We start from the raw sequence: 12,534 nt of genomic DNA, 5'->3' as shown, positions 1-12,534 counted from the left end.
GACCAGTTAACCAGTTAGGATTTAAAAATTTCCTGTCATCTTCAATACTTTTCTTTTGTGTGTGTTCAGCCTATATACCACTCAATCTAAAGAGAAAATCTGAATATTGCTAAGGTAGTCCAGAACTATCAGTAGCTGTTTGGTTCTGCCAGTTGGCAGCTGTTCATCGTTGTCTTCCTAGTTTTGACTGTCAACATTCCAATCCTACCAGAATTAAAAAAAAAAAAAAAAAAAAAGTGTTACAAATTGAAACACAGCTTTAGGAGCATGGAGGGAAAATCAGGGCGAAAATGGTGTTTATAATGCCTATTTTCTTCCACTATGTTAGCAAAATGCCTCTGCATTTTCCAGTGAATTCTAGAGGTTACTTAATGAGTGTTTTTTACCTCATATGTGCTGGCAGGAAATTTAATTTATGTTTGTGTTCATTACTAGTAAAATTGTATTAGAATCCTGTTTATTATTGGGGTTTGACTTTTTTTCAGTAGTGTGTTTCCGATGATATCATCCACCTTTAAAAAAAAGAACGTCCCATCTCTTATGTTGCATTACAAAAGTTCTCTTGTGAGTATGCTTTAATAATTTGGAAGATTTGTAAGAAGTAGTTCATGGAAATGCACTTCAAGTCTTGAGATTTAACTATAAGCAGGTTTATAATAGGAACAAAGAGAAACTTACAGCATTGTTTTCTCATTTCAGAAGATTATACATGGTTTTAAAAAAAATAACGGGAAGACAGTGTTCCCCAGAAGACTGACTTAAAAGCAGTGTCAGGGGGTGGGATAGTCTGGACAATCGAATCATATATGTCTGGATTTTTCTGTCTCTTGGAATATTTGCTTTAGTGTTTAATGTGGATGATAATTTTTTCTTTATTGTTTGTGAAGTCTAAAGTTAGTCACGAATGTGTGTTCCTTAGTGATTCCTTTTTAAAAAAAGGAGAATCGTTTAGGAAGAGTACTTCAGATCACTATAATGAGATTCTTGGCTTTTGTTCCAACCTCCTTCTCTATCTGAAATGTTCAGTTCTCGGTATTTTCGAATTTTTATTTTTTTAATGCTACCTTAGATGCTGCTGATGTCAGTTAGAATAAAAGGATTGGCTGATGCCCAGAACTCTTTTTTTTTTTTGTGAGGAAGATCGGCCCTGAGCTAACGTCTGCCAATCCTCCTCTTTTTCCTGAGGAAGACTGGCCCTGGGCTAACATCCGTGCCCATCTTCCTCTATTTTATATGGGACGCCGCCACAGCATGGCTTGACAAGCGGTGGGTCGGTGTGCGCCCAGGATCCGAACTGGCGAACCCTGGGCCAACGCAGCAGAGCACGTACACTTAACCACTTGCGCCACCAGGCCGGCCCCTGATGCCCAGAACTCTTAGAGAGACAGCTATGGCACTGTCACCAAGGCAAAGGCCCACCCACCACTGCCACACGTGGGTAGTTTTAGAAGGCTTCCTCAGTTTCCCTTCCTTACTCTCTGTCGAATAACAGGCTGAGATAATCTACAGTTTTTATCTATGAATATCCAAACATCTGGTTATATTTCAAAAGGGAAAAAAGGACGTTCGATTAGTTTATAGCATAATCTAAGGCACATTGAAACAGGGCTGTGCCCATGGGCTCTAGTCTTAACTTGGTAGCACCTTGGACAGTTTTTCAGTTAACTTTCTAGGCTTCAGTTTTTAAAGTTTTTTTTTTTTAATAATTTTATTTATTTATTTTTTCCCCCAAAGCCCCAGTAGATAGTTGTATGTCATAGCTGCACATCCTTCTAGTTGCTGTCTGTGGGACCCAGCCTCAGCATGGCCGGAGAAGCAGTGCGTCAGTGCGCGCCCGGGATCCGAACCCGGGCCGCCAGCAGCGGAGCATGCGCGCTTAACCCCTAAGCCACGGGGCCGGCCCTAGGCTTCAGTTTTAAAATAAAACCCAGTAAATAGTACAATGGAAATGTGTAGACATAGATTTCTAATATTTCATGTAAAGAATAAAATTATTTTTATGAGGACAGAGGATTATATAAACTGAAGGAGTTTATGGATTTGGGGAAGCATGTGGTTTCTGTATTGCCAAATATTTCTGTATTTCAAATATTTTTTTTTAATAATTTTTATTTATTTATTTATTTTTCCCCAAAGCCCCAGTAGATAGTTGTATGTCATATTTGCACATCCTTCTAGTTGCTGTATGTGGGACGCGGACTCAGCATGGCCAGGGAAGCGATGCGTCAGTGGGCGCCCGGGATCCGAACCCGGGCCGCCAGCAGCGGAGCACGCACACTTAACCGCTAAGCCACGGGGCCAGCCCTGTATTTCAAATATTAATTGCTGTGTTCTAAGTATTGGTATAGAGACTAGTTATAATTATTAAGCTTCATTTTATGTTGTGACATTGTGTGCTGTTACAATATATTTATTGAGACCTTTTTTTTGGTGTCAATTTTAATTGATCTCTTTGTTTATTTAAGAAAGCAGTACATGTCCTGTATAGAAAATTAGAAAATTGAGGCAAGCAAAACTAAAATATATCACATCCCCACCCCCCAGAGATCATATGTGATGGGCATGTGTGTGTGTGAGCTTGTGTGTCTGTGAGAGAGAGAGAGGTTGTTTAAACCAAAATGAGGTCATACTGTACATACTGTTTGGTAACCTACTTTTCTTCAGTCAAAATTTCTACTCTTAGGGGCTGGCCTGGTGGCCTAGTGGTTAAGTTCGTGTGCTCTGCTACTGGCGGCCCAGGGTTTGCAGGTTCAGATCCTGGGCACAGACCTATCCACCACTCATCAAGCCATGCTGTGGCAGGCACCCCACATATAAAGTAGCGGAAGATGGGCACGGATGTTAGCCCAGGGCCGATCTTCCTCAACAAAAAAGAGGAGGATTGGCAACAGGTGTTAGCTCAGGGCTAATCTTCCTCATACACACAAAAAAATTTCTGCTCTTTCATTTCAGTTAAAATTCATCTCATCTAATCCCAAATTATATTTCCATTTTCCCAAGAAGACCCAAAAATGTCCTTTAACTGGTTTGCCCTGACAAATATCCAATCCACACCCATGCCTGCCATCTCTGGTTGTTACATTCCTTAAATTCTTGATTTGGCATAGTACCCCTCCTTTTATTAAATCACATTGACTTGCCTTTTTAATTCCCAATGATTTTGAAAATTTCAAACCTACAGAAAAAAATAATGAAGACCGATATACACTTGACCTCATCCACCAGTTGTTGATATGTTACCACATTCTGTCTCTCTCCCCTCCCCCATCCCCCTCGCTCTCTCTCCTTAATCTATTTGAAAGTTACTCACAGACAATCTATTTGTATTTTTGTTTGATTTTTATCCTTTGTGACAGTACATTTCAGGCCAGGCCAGGTGTTTTACAGAATGTCTTTCAGTGTGGATCTGTCTGGTGGTTTCCTCAGGATGAGATTGGGTGAACATTTTTGTCAGGAATGCTGCGTTGGTGATTTAAAGTGCCTCATGTCAGGAAGCATGATGACAGTTTTGTCTCATTATTGGGGACGATCCGTTTGATCCCTTGGTTAAGGCAGTACCTGCCAGATTTCACCATTGTAAAGGAACGTTTTCCCTTTAGAATGTAATAATCTGTGTGTGGATACTCTGAAACTGTAGGTTTCCTGGCGACCTCTTACCCAACGGTTTTAGCATTTCTTGATCCTTAACTGAATGAATTACTGCAATGATGTTTGTAAATGGTGATTTCCTAAATCTTGTATTCGATTGTAAATAGTGATTTCCTAAATCTCGTATTCGAAAGAGGATGACTCTAAGGATCAAGGTGGAAATCCTAGCTATAATTTGTTGTTTGGCATTTTTTCATAAAGAAATACTCCCTGCTCCTCATTTACTTTTTTAATATCACTCATGATTCATGGATTCTTTTTTTTATTCAATGTATTGTAACCCATCACTGTTACTATTCTTTTTTATGCTTCAAAGTTTGGCCAGTGGGAGCCCCTTAAGGATGGCTCCCCTGTCCTTTTGATATGCCCCCCTCAGCTTTTAGCACCTCCTTTCTGTCACAATAAAATGCTCCTTTCCCTGTCCCAGCCTGGAATTTCCCCAAGGAGCTCTGGTCCTTTTTGGGGATTAGTTGAAGAGACCAGGCTAGTTATCACATAGAATGCCCCTCCTTTAGATTTGTCTAGAAACTTATTTGTGTTGTTATTTGTCTTATTACTCTAACCCTGTATTTCCTATCAAGTGGAAGTTGTGTCTACAACGTGATGGATTCTAATCATAGGTGTGATGTGTGATTCCATTTTGCATTGCAACAGAGCATACATCTGGTCGACCCACTCTGAGTGATGCTGTGGCTACTTCTATAATTTTTTGATAGTTGAGTTTGTTAACTTTCCCTTTATAGGAAACAGAAAGAGCAAAGTAGTACCTTTGAACTTGAATTTTTCAAGGTCATTTGAAAGAAGTAGATGCTGTCTAATCTATTGAGGTTTACTGATACTGGTAAGACCCTTATCCTATCCTGGAATTGCCTGACATTAAAGAAAGTACTAACTGGTCATGTTTTTAAAATATTTAGTTTTCTCGAATTGTAATCGTTTTCTCCCTTGTCCCCTTCCCCTCTCTGTTTTCTGCTAATAGTTGGACAGAGGGAGTCTGAAGATGTGAGTGAAAGAGACTCAGAAAAAGAGATGGCTGCTAACTCCGCGGTTTTTCAGGACATCACAAAGGCTGGGCAGGAGGAAATGCCTGAAATAATCGAACAGGTTCCTTCTTCAGAAAGCAATCTAGAAGAGCTAACACAACCTGCTGAGTCCCAGACTAATGATGTTGGATTTAAGAAGGTGTTTAAGTTTGTTGGCTTTAAGTTCACTGTGAAGAAGGATAAGGCCGAGAAGTCTGACAGTGTCCAACTACTCACTGTCAAAAAAGATGAAGGCGAAGGAGCAGGAGGGTCAGATGGGGCTGGGGACCACCAGGAGCCCGGCCGGGAGACCGCAGAAGCAACACCCAAAGAAAGTGAACTGAAACACTCTACAGAGAAACCTGAAGAGACTCTTAAACACGAGCAGAGCGACACGGAAATTCCTCTTCCAGCTGAGTCGGGTCCAGCAGCAGAGGAAGGCAAAGATGAAGGAGAAGAAAAACAAGAAAAAGAACCCACCAAGCCTCCAGAGTCTCCAACTAGTCCAGTGGCCAGTGAAACAGCATCGCCCTTCAAAAAGTTCTTCACCCAAGGTTGGGCTGGCTGGCGAAAAAAGACGAGTTTCAGGAAGCCTAAGGAGGATGAGCTGGAAGCCCCCGAGAAGAAAAAGGAGCAAGAGCCAGAAAGAGTAGACACAGGAGAAAATGAAAAGACAGAAGACACTTCCGAGAAATTGGCTGCTTCTGAACAACCACGCCCCCAGGAGGCCACACAGGGTGTCAGCGAGGCCAGATTGTTAGCTGAGTATGAAGAAGTGGAGCTACCCTCTGACGATCAAGTGCAGGAACCTCCTGTAGAGAAACCTGCTCCTTTAGCAACAGAAATATTTGACGAAAAAGTAGAGATTATTGCAGAAGTCCACGTGAGCACCGTAGAGAAGAAAACAGAGGAGCAGATAGCTGAGGCAGAAGAAATAGTAGAGTCTTTGCCACCTGAAAAGTTGGTTGAAACAAACGTTGAACTTGAGGAAGCTGCACCTGCTGAGGAGCTAACGACGGAAGAAGTGTGTGCCCCCGGGGGGGACCAGACCAAGCCAAGTGAGCTAAGTCTTGATGAAAAACCGTTGTCTCCACACCCTGAAGGCGTTGTAAGCGAGGTGGAAATGCTATCATCGCAAGAGAGAATAAAGGTGCAAGGAAGTCCTCTAAAGAAACTTTTTACTAGCACTGGCTTAAAAAAGCTTTCTGGAAAGAAACAGAAAGGGAAAAGAGGAGGAGGAGATGAAGAGTCAGGAGAACATCAGCTTTCAGCAGATTCTCCAGATAGCGCAGAGGAACAAAAGGGCGAGAGCTCTGCCTCTTCCCCTGAAGAGCCTGAGGAGATCACGTGTCTCGAGAAGGGCGTAGCGGACGTCCACCAGGATGGGGAAGTTGAGGAAGGAGTCACTTCTGATGGAGAGAAAAAGAGAGAAGGCGTGACTCCCTGGGCATCTTTCAAAAAGATGGTGACGCCCAAGAAACGTGTGAGAAGGCTTTCTGAAAGTGACAAAGAAGATGAATTGGATAAGGTGAAGAGTGCTACCTTGTCTTCCACAGAGAGCGCAGCCTCCGAGGTTCAAGAAGAAGTGAAAGTAAACGGAGAAGAGCAGAAGCCAGAAGAACCAAAGCGCAAGGTGGATACCTCAGTATCTTGGGAAGCTTTAATTTGTGTGGGATCATCCAAGAAAAGGGCAAGAAGAGCGTCATCTTCTGATGAGGAAGGGGGACCAAAAACGACAGGAGGAGACAGCCAAAAACCAGAAGAAACAGGACCAGACACTGTCCCTGCGAGTTCCCAAGAGCACGATCAAGGGCCGGGAAGTTCCTCACCTGAGCAGCCTGGGAGCCCCTCTGAAGGGGAGGGCGTTTCCACCTGGGAGTCATTTAAAAGATTAGTCACTTCAAGGAAAAAACCGAAGGCAAAACTGGAAGAGAAAAGTGAAGACGCTGTAACTGGGTCTGGTGTAGAACATTCCACTGCAGACATTGAACCTGGGAGAGAAGAGTCTTGGGTTTCAATTAAGAAATTTATTCCTGGACGAAGGAAGAAAAGGGCAGATGGGAAACAAGAACAAGCCACTGTTGAAGATACAGGGCCGACAGAAGTCACCGAAGATGATTCTGATGTCCCAGCCGTAGTACCTCTGTCTGAGTATGATGCAGTAGAAAGGGAGAAAATCGAAGCTCAGGAAGCCCAGGAAAGTGAGGAGAAGCCTGAGCCGAAGGTAGCTGTTTATGTGTCTGAGGAGCTCAGTAAGAGTCTGGTTCAAGCGGTGACCGTGGCTGTCGTCGATGGGGCAAGGGCCGTCGCCGATATTGAAGAAAGGTCGCCTTCTTGGATATCTGCTTCTGTGACTGAACCTCTCGAACAAGACGAAGATGAAGCCAAACCACAAACTGGGGAGGTATTTGAAAGAGAAGTCATTGCAGAGGAAACTCCCATTGTTCCCAAGACCCTGCCAGAGAGCCAAGATGCCGGTGATGACGCGATTGTTAGTGAGGTGGAAGTAATTTCTGAAGCTGTGACAGCTACGGAGGCATTTTGTGCTGAAGAAACAGCAGAAGCATCTGGTGCCGAAGAGACCACCGACATGGTTTCAGCTGTCTCCCAGTTAACTGACTCTCCAGACACCACAGAGGAAGCAACTCCAGTTCAGGAGGTGGAAGGCGGCATGCCAGACATAGAAGACCAAGAGAGGCGAACTCAAGAGGTCCTACAGGCGGTCGCAGAAAAAGTTAGAGAAGAATCTCAGCTGCCTGACTCCAGAGGGCCAGAAGACACAATTCAGACAACGCAGAAAGAAGAGTCAGAAACACCAGAGAAGGTGGAAGAAGCAGAAGAGAGTTCTCACACGCTAGATCTGAAGAAAGAGATGGATGTAGTGTTGAAGGAACACGTACAAGAAACTAAAACTGAGACTTTGACACAAGAGAAGGTGATTGTACAGGCCATCCCAGAAAGCTTTGAAAGAGTTCCTCAAGTCACAGAAAGTGTAGAGTCCAGTGAGCTTACAACCACTTGTCAAGCTGAAACCTCGGTTGAGGTAAAATCAGAGATTATACCAGAACAGCCTGTGGCTCCTGACACAGCCGAAACCCTTACAGACAGTGAGACCAATGGAAGCACCCTAGTGGCAGATATCGAAGCTGTAAATGTAACACAGCAAGACAAGATCATGGCCATCCATGACGATGATGAGGTGGCATGTGGGACAGAATCACAGGTCACAGAAGGTGAGGCAGTTCCTGCACCAAAAGAGACATCTCCAGTACCTTCTACTTTCCAACCCCAGGAAGAAGATACAGAACATTCAAAAATGGAAGAGGTTCTAGAACATACGGATGAAGAGGTATCAGCAGAAAGCATACCCATTCTTTCAGAGACTGAGGTGATTCAAGAGGCTGGCCAGTGTGCTGATGAGGAAGCCAAAGACGTCCCATTTGTCGAAGGACTTGAGGTGTCTGCAGACACAGAAATAACAGCCGGTGAGAAAAAGATAACTGACGTCGCCCTTGATGATGATGTTCCCAAAGAAGCTGAATTTCAAAAGAATGATGTTGAACCCCAGAGTCATCCTCAGTCTCTTCCAACCCCAGTGGAGAGTGAGATGGTAGTTCAAGTAGAAAGGGAGAAAATGCAAGCAGAGCCAACCCAAATGAGTGAAGAGGAACTTGAGCAGAAAGCAGCTGTTACCATATCTGAGGAGCTCAGTAAACAACTGGTTCAGACAGTCAGTGTGAGCGTCATAGACGGGGAAAAGGAAGTTATCACTTTTGAAGAACGTTCATCTCTGCTGGTTCAGGAGGAAGCAGCATGCACAGAAATTCAAGTTGAAAGCTCTGGGGCACCATTAACAGCGGCAACAGTGGAAGAGAAGGTCCTGGGAGAAACTGTCAAGATTTTAGAAACGGCTGAAACTTTGGAATCTGCAGCCGCACGTTTAGTACCAGAAGAGAAATGCTCTGAAAAAGATGAAGACTTGACTGATAAGCTGCAGGAGGATGCAGTGCCCACGGGGACTGAGTCTCAGGCAGAATCCATACCAGTAGTAGTATCTACTACCCCTGAAAAAGGCATCCATGCTGACCTGGAAGGAGATAAAGCCACATTGCAGAAATGGAAGTCAGATGGAGACGACGAGCGGGTTGGCTGTGAGGACGTCACAGAGATGGAAACAAGAGAGGCAGATCTAAAGGCTGAAAAGGAGATTTTGCAACTTGAGACTGAGAGCGGGAAGCTTGTACAAAACGTCATTCAGACCGTTGTTGACCAGTTAGCCAGTGCCGAAGAAACAGCCCCTGACATCCAGACACAGGCTCAGCTGATAAAAGCAGACAACCAGGAAGCTGGGCAGGAAATTGAGGAAGAAGAAAGGGAACTTCAGGCCTCTGTGCAGGAGGAAACACCAACTATGGCAGCCAAAGAGGAGTCCACACTAACCACTGTGGAACACACACATGCAGATATTTCCAAAGATGGGGATGAAGCTTCAGAAGAGACCACGACCGTTGAGGTAGAAAGCTACATAGTAAACGACCAGCAGCTTGAAGAGGTAATTCTCCCACCCAAGGAAAAGGGAGAAGCAACTGGAACAAAGTCTGTGCCAGAAGATGATGATCATGCCGAGTTAGGAGACAGAATAGAGAAGTCACCACTTGAATCCCAGGAAGATGGAAAGGGTGATGCTGTTGATTACCCTGAGAGCCAGAACTTAGCCCTGGAAGATACTGAGGCCTCGGGAGGCTTAACCAGAGAGTCCCCGGATGCAAATGGACCAAAACTAAAAGAGAAGGAAGATGGCCAGGAAGGGAAAATGCATAGTGAGTCAGAGAAAGAGATCGAAACACACACACAGGAGGAGACACAGAAACAAGAGAGAGAATCAGCAAAATCGGAACTTACAGAATCCTAAAATATTATGTAAGTAAGCTTCCTTTTCTTCTAAAAGCTTTTTCCCTCTTTTATGCTGATTGATGGCAAATTTGCTATAAGGGAAGCAGGAGTTCAAATAATTATGATCTTATTCAAAACCTCGGTGGGGTTTTGATCTTATTCAAAACCTCTAAGGTGAACCACCTAGACTATGAGATCTAGGTTAGTCCCCCCTTTTTTTCCTCATTGAAATGACATTTCAGTCTTATTGGTATCATGAAATAATGACTTCATTTTACCACCAATGTGACTGCTTTCAAATAAAATAAATGGTTGTGTATGTGTGCACACGTGTGTTTGTGTGTGTGTTTGGCTCAAAGACATAAGCAATGTCTTGCTCACTCCGCACCATACCAAGTTTATTGAAATTCTTTAATAACCAGAAGTCCAAAGGAGGTTTATATCATACTGCTTGAAATTTTAGTTTATAGCTCTCTAGAAAAAAATGGATTTTTTCCAGCAGTAGTAACAAGCATTTAAAAAATTTTCTGGGGCATGTGACGAGCCTGACTGTTGTTGCGAAGGAAGCACAGCCCCAGTTTTGTGGTAGACGTGTGGCAGCATGGTGTATTCTGGACGCTCACCAGCTTGCTTGCTTATGGAATTAAACTATGCTGTTCAGAGTGTGCAGTTGCTGCAGCTCATTTTCCCAGCTATTCTGTTAAATAAATCAGGGAGGAAAAGGAGATTTTATTTCCTTTGATTCTTACTTCCTTCCACAGTTAAACTGGTGTATTTGCAAGACCAGAATGTGAAGACAAGTAGTAGAAGAAAAGGGATGCTGCTGAGAACACTCAAGACCGAGATTCCAGAACTTAGAGACCCGAAGAGCAGGCACATCAGCTGATCTCATGTCTCGAGGACCCCCGACAATCCTGAGGCTTCATCAGGAGCGAGAGCCATTTAGCATTTCCTCTTTTCAAGACGACCCTGTTACTGTCCCTCAATACCATGTAATGTTTCTGATTTAAGGTCCTAAGTTCTTAACCTGGAACTGGAGTTGACAACACCTAGTTCTGCTTCTCAAACTGGAGCATCATTCTTTATGTATTTATATGTATGTTTTAAGTAATCCTCCTTCTGTATCTATTGTATATTTTTTTCATAATGTTTCAGGAAGTGTGCAGTATAGTACATTCCTTTTGTATCACACACTATATGACAGGGCATACAGCCATGGTGAAGCCTGGGGAAGCTTTAAGCCTCACTTATAACCTGTGAAAACAGAGCTTCAGCATTCCTGACCAGAAGCTACAATTCCTACTTTAAAATTCACTAAGGATTAGATCCGTGTTTAGTATTGCTCTGAAATTGGTCACTTTCCTGTTATGCACAAGTGTGCTGAAAATAAAGAGCATTCTTTTTTTTTTTTTTGAAACATACAGAATGTTCCATTGTTACTGTGAAATTTTTCTTTCTAGCCCAGTGGAGGTTGGAAGGAGGGTTTTTTTCAGTAATGCATTAACTTTAAGTCTTTCCCCCTAATTGTTAGGATTTTGGGGACAGGTGATCCTGAGGCAAAGCAGTGAAATGTTTTTCGTTATCAGGAAAAGAACTGACTGTTGAAGTTTTTGATTCTGCTGTCACGTGCTGGGCCCCATTCACACCCAGCACGAAGGAGGTCAGACTCTTCACAAATGGATTTTGAAAGATGCTGGATTGTGTCTGTGTCCACTCTTCTAAGAGCAATGTTGCATTATGTTCATTTGGATAAATTGTGATTTGACAATTGATTTAAATAAAATATTTGCTTCATTTAGATTTGCTGGTTTTATTAGATACAAGGAAGCCTGGGATGTATGTTTACTGCATTCTAAAAGCAGATAAGCTAGAACTTTCTAATATAGTCACCACATGATGTCACCACTTCATGCTGGTTTGATTTGATGTTCAGAGGCAGTCGTAGCAGAGCGGCATCTGCTGAAATGAACCACGAGCTTCTCAGATTGACAGTACTGATGCAGTGCTACCATCTGGTGGCATCTTTCTGGAAAGGTCATTTTTCTGTGTTAATATTTGTTAATGACAAATGTCTCTGAAAAGAAATTTTGAGAAGGCTTAATAGTAAAAATGCCTTGCCTAACATACGATCTTGGAAAATTTTTTAGAATGTCCAAATGATTTATGATTCATGCTAAGATATAAAGGATTCTGTCACACAATGGCCACACCATGAACAGTCACCTGTCTACCTAAAGTTCCACTTTGTCACACGGAGAACTGGACTGGCATATATGCTTCTTAAATTTTACTCAAATTTCGACGGCCAATAAATGATTTTAAAGTATAACATTCTAGAAAGACTAGAATAGTCTTAGAATGAAAATTTGCTGTTAAAACTGGAAAATAGTTTCTCTTACACCAACAAACCTGACTACAGTAAAAAAATTGGCCATATTAGAGAGATGTCTCATGATAGCAGTGTATGGCCTTGTGGTTGGAAAACATCTGATATCCTTTTCGGAGTTATTCATATATATAAAATAGCCACCTGTGCTTAATTATCAAAACTTTAAAATCCCCAAATTAAAAAAAACCCCTCTGATCTAAATATCTTTCTCTTGCCAACTTCAGACAAAAAAAATTAAGTGCTGGTGTCAGTTTTTGACGATTAAAAAGCATTGGAGATGACAGCAATTTGTAAGGAGTTCGTGATAGTTCCAAATATTGACTGACTGCTTCTCTATGGCAGGAAGAAACTGTGCTATTTTGAACAGATTGAAGATTTGTGTAGTTTTTTTTTCTTTTTCTTTTTTTTTTTTTTGGTTTAAATTCCATCCTGCCACCTCACCCCATTAGTGTCTGGTCTTCTCGTATCACACGTGGCTGGGTCATTCCAGCCATCACAGCTGGTTTTCTGCTGGTAGTTGCCTCAGGACTGCTTTTTGTACTGCTATCTGGATCTGCCCTGGATTACTTCTGTGCAAGCTCT

At 42.7% G+C, this 12,534-nt stretch overlaps 1 protein-coding gene across 2 annotated transcripts in view; it reads left to right on the top strand.

The window, feature by feature from the left end:
• AKAP12 (A-kinase anchoring protein 12) overlaps positions 1-11,361 on the top strand; it is a 95,037-nt gene extending 83,676 nt beyond the window's left edge. For both annotated transcript variants that reach the window (XM_058534143.1, XM_058534144.1), the window contains 2 exons: positions 4,628-9,590; positions 10,325-11,361. In XM_058534143.1, coding sequence (XP_058390126.1) covers positions 4,628-9,582 — 4,955 coding nt within the window. In that variant the 3' untranslated portion in view covers positions 9,583-9,590; positions 10,325-11,361. The remainder of the gene's footprint in view (positions 1-4,627; positions 9,591-10,324) is intronic.
• The last annotated feature ends 1,173 nt before the right edge of the window (positions 11,362-12,534 follow it).

Source organism: Diceros bicornis, chromosome 39 (assembly GCF_020826845.1).
Source record: "Diceros bicornis minor isolate mBicDic1 chromosome 39, mDicBic1.mat.cur, whole genome shotgun sequence".
Lineage (NCBI taxonomy): Eukaryota > Metazoa > Chordata > Mammalia > Perissodactyla > Rhinocerotidae > Diceros > Diceros bicornis.
Note: the sequence above shows the minus strand (reverse complement) of the source record. Positions and strands in the feature narration are given on the sequence as shown.